The sequence below is a fragment of the Sinocyclocheilus rhinocerous genome, unplaced genomic scaffold, assembly GCF_001515625.1.
Source record: "Sinocyclocheilus rhinocerous isolate Xijiao unplaced genomic scaffold, SAMN03320098_v1.1 scaffold29017, whole genome shotgun sequence".
NCBI classification, from domain to species: Eukaryota; Metazoa; Chordata; class Actinopteri; order Cypriniformes; family Cyprinidae; genus Sinocyclocheilus; species Sinocyclocheilus rhinocerous.
The window spans coordinates 1-560 of record NW_015664852.1 but is presented as its reverse complement, the minus strand read 5'-3'; the positions used below and the strand labels follow the sequence as shown (position 1 = coordinate 560).

The window sequence follows — 560 nt, the reverse complement described above, 5'->3', positions numbered from 1 at the left end:
TCGCTCCAGTGTGAATGTTCATGTGAGATTGAAGGCTGCTTTTCTATGTAAAACTCTTTCCACGCTGATGGCAAGTGTAAGGTTTCTCTCCCAAGTGAGTTCTCATGTGTCTTTGAAGGTTTGTTTTTCGATTGAAAACATTTGCACACTGTTGGCAGGTGAATGGTTTCTCTCCCGAGTGAGTTCTCATGTGATCTTGAAGGCTTGCTTTTTGAGTGAAAACATTTCCACACTGTTGGCAGGTGAATGGCTTCTCTCCCGAGTGAGTTCTCGTGTGCCTTTTGAGGGCTCCTTGTTGAGCAAAGCTCTTTCCACACTGTTGGCAGGTGTAAGGCTTCTCTCCAGTGTGAATTCTCATGTGCCTTTTGAGGTTTTCTTGTTGAGCAAAGCTCTTTCCACACTGATGGCAGGTGAAAGAGCTGTTAGATTTGGTTTTCTGAGCTCTTTTTCGTATAGAAGCCGTTTTAGTCTGTGTGGATTTTTCACCAATTACTAAATCATGGTGTTTCTTATAATGATCTGTCTGTTCCATTTCATTTGGATCTTGATTCTCCTCTTTC

At 42.5% G+C, this 560-nt stretch overlaps 1 protein-coding gene across 1 annotated transcript; it reads right to left on the bottom strand.

Annotated features, from left to right (window-relative positions):
* Nucleotides 1-6: 6 nt before the first annotated feature.
* LOC107730472 (protein krueppel-like) lies at nt 7-554 on the bottom strand. Its single transcript, XM_016541317.1, has 2 exons — nt 166-554; nt 7-81 (listed from the first exon to the last, which is right to left on the bottom strand). The coding sequence occupies exons 1-2, from the start codon at nt 530-532 to the stop codon at nt 44-46; spliced, it is 405 nt and encodes a 134-aa protein (XP_016396803.1). The 5' UTR covers nt 533-554; the 3' UTR covers nt 7-43.
* Between the last annotated feature and the right edge of the window lie 6 nt (nt 555-560).

Coding starts and splice junctions, on each gene's coding strand:
- LOC107730472 (XM_016541317.1), bottom strand. CDS start 532: ATGGAACAGACAGATCATTATAAGAAACACCATGATTTAGTAATTGGT. Junction 82..165: donor AACTCACTCGGGAGAGAAAC/CATTCACCTGCC, acceptor TGGGAGAGAAAC/CTTACACTTGCCATCAGCGT.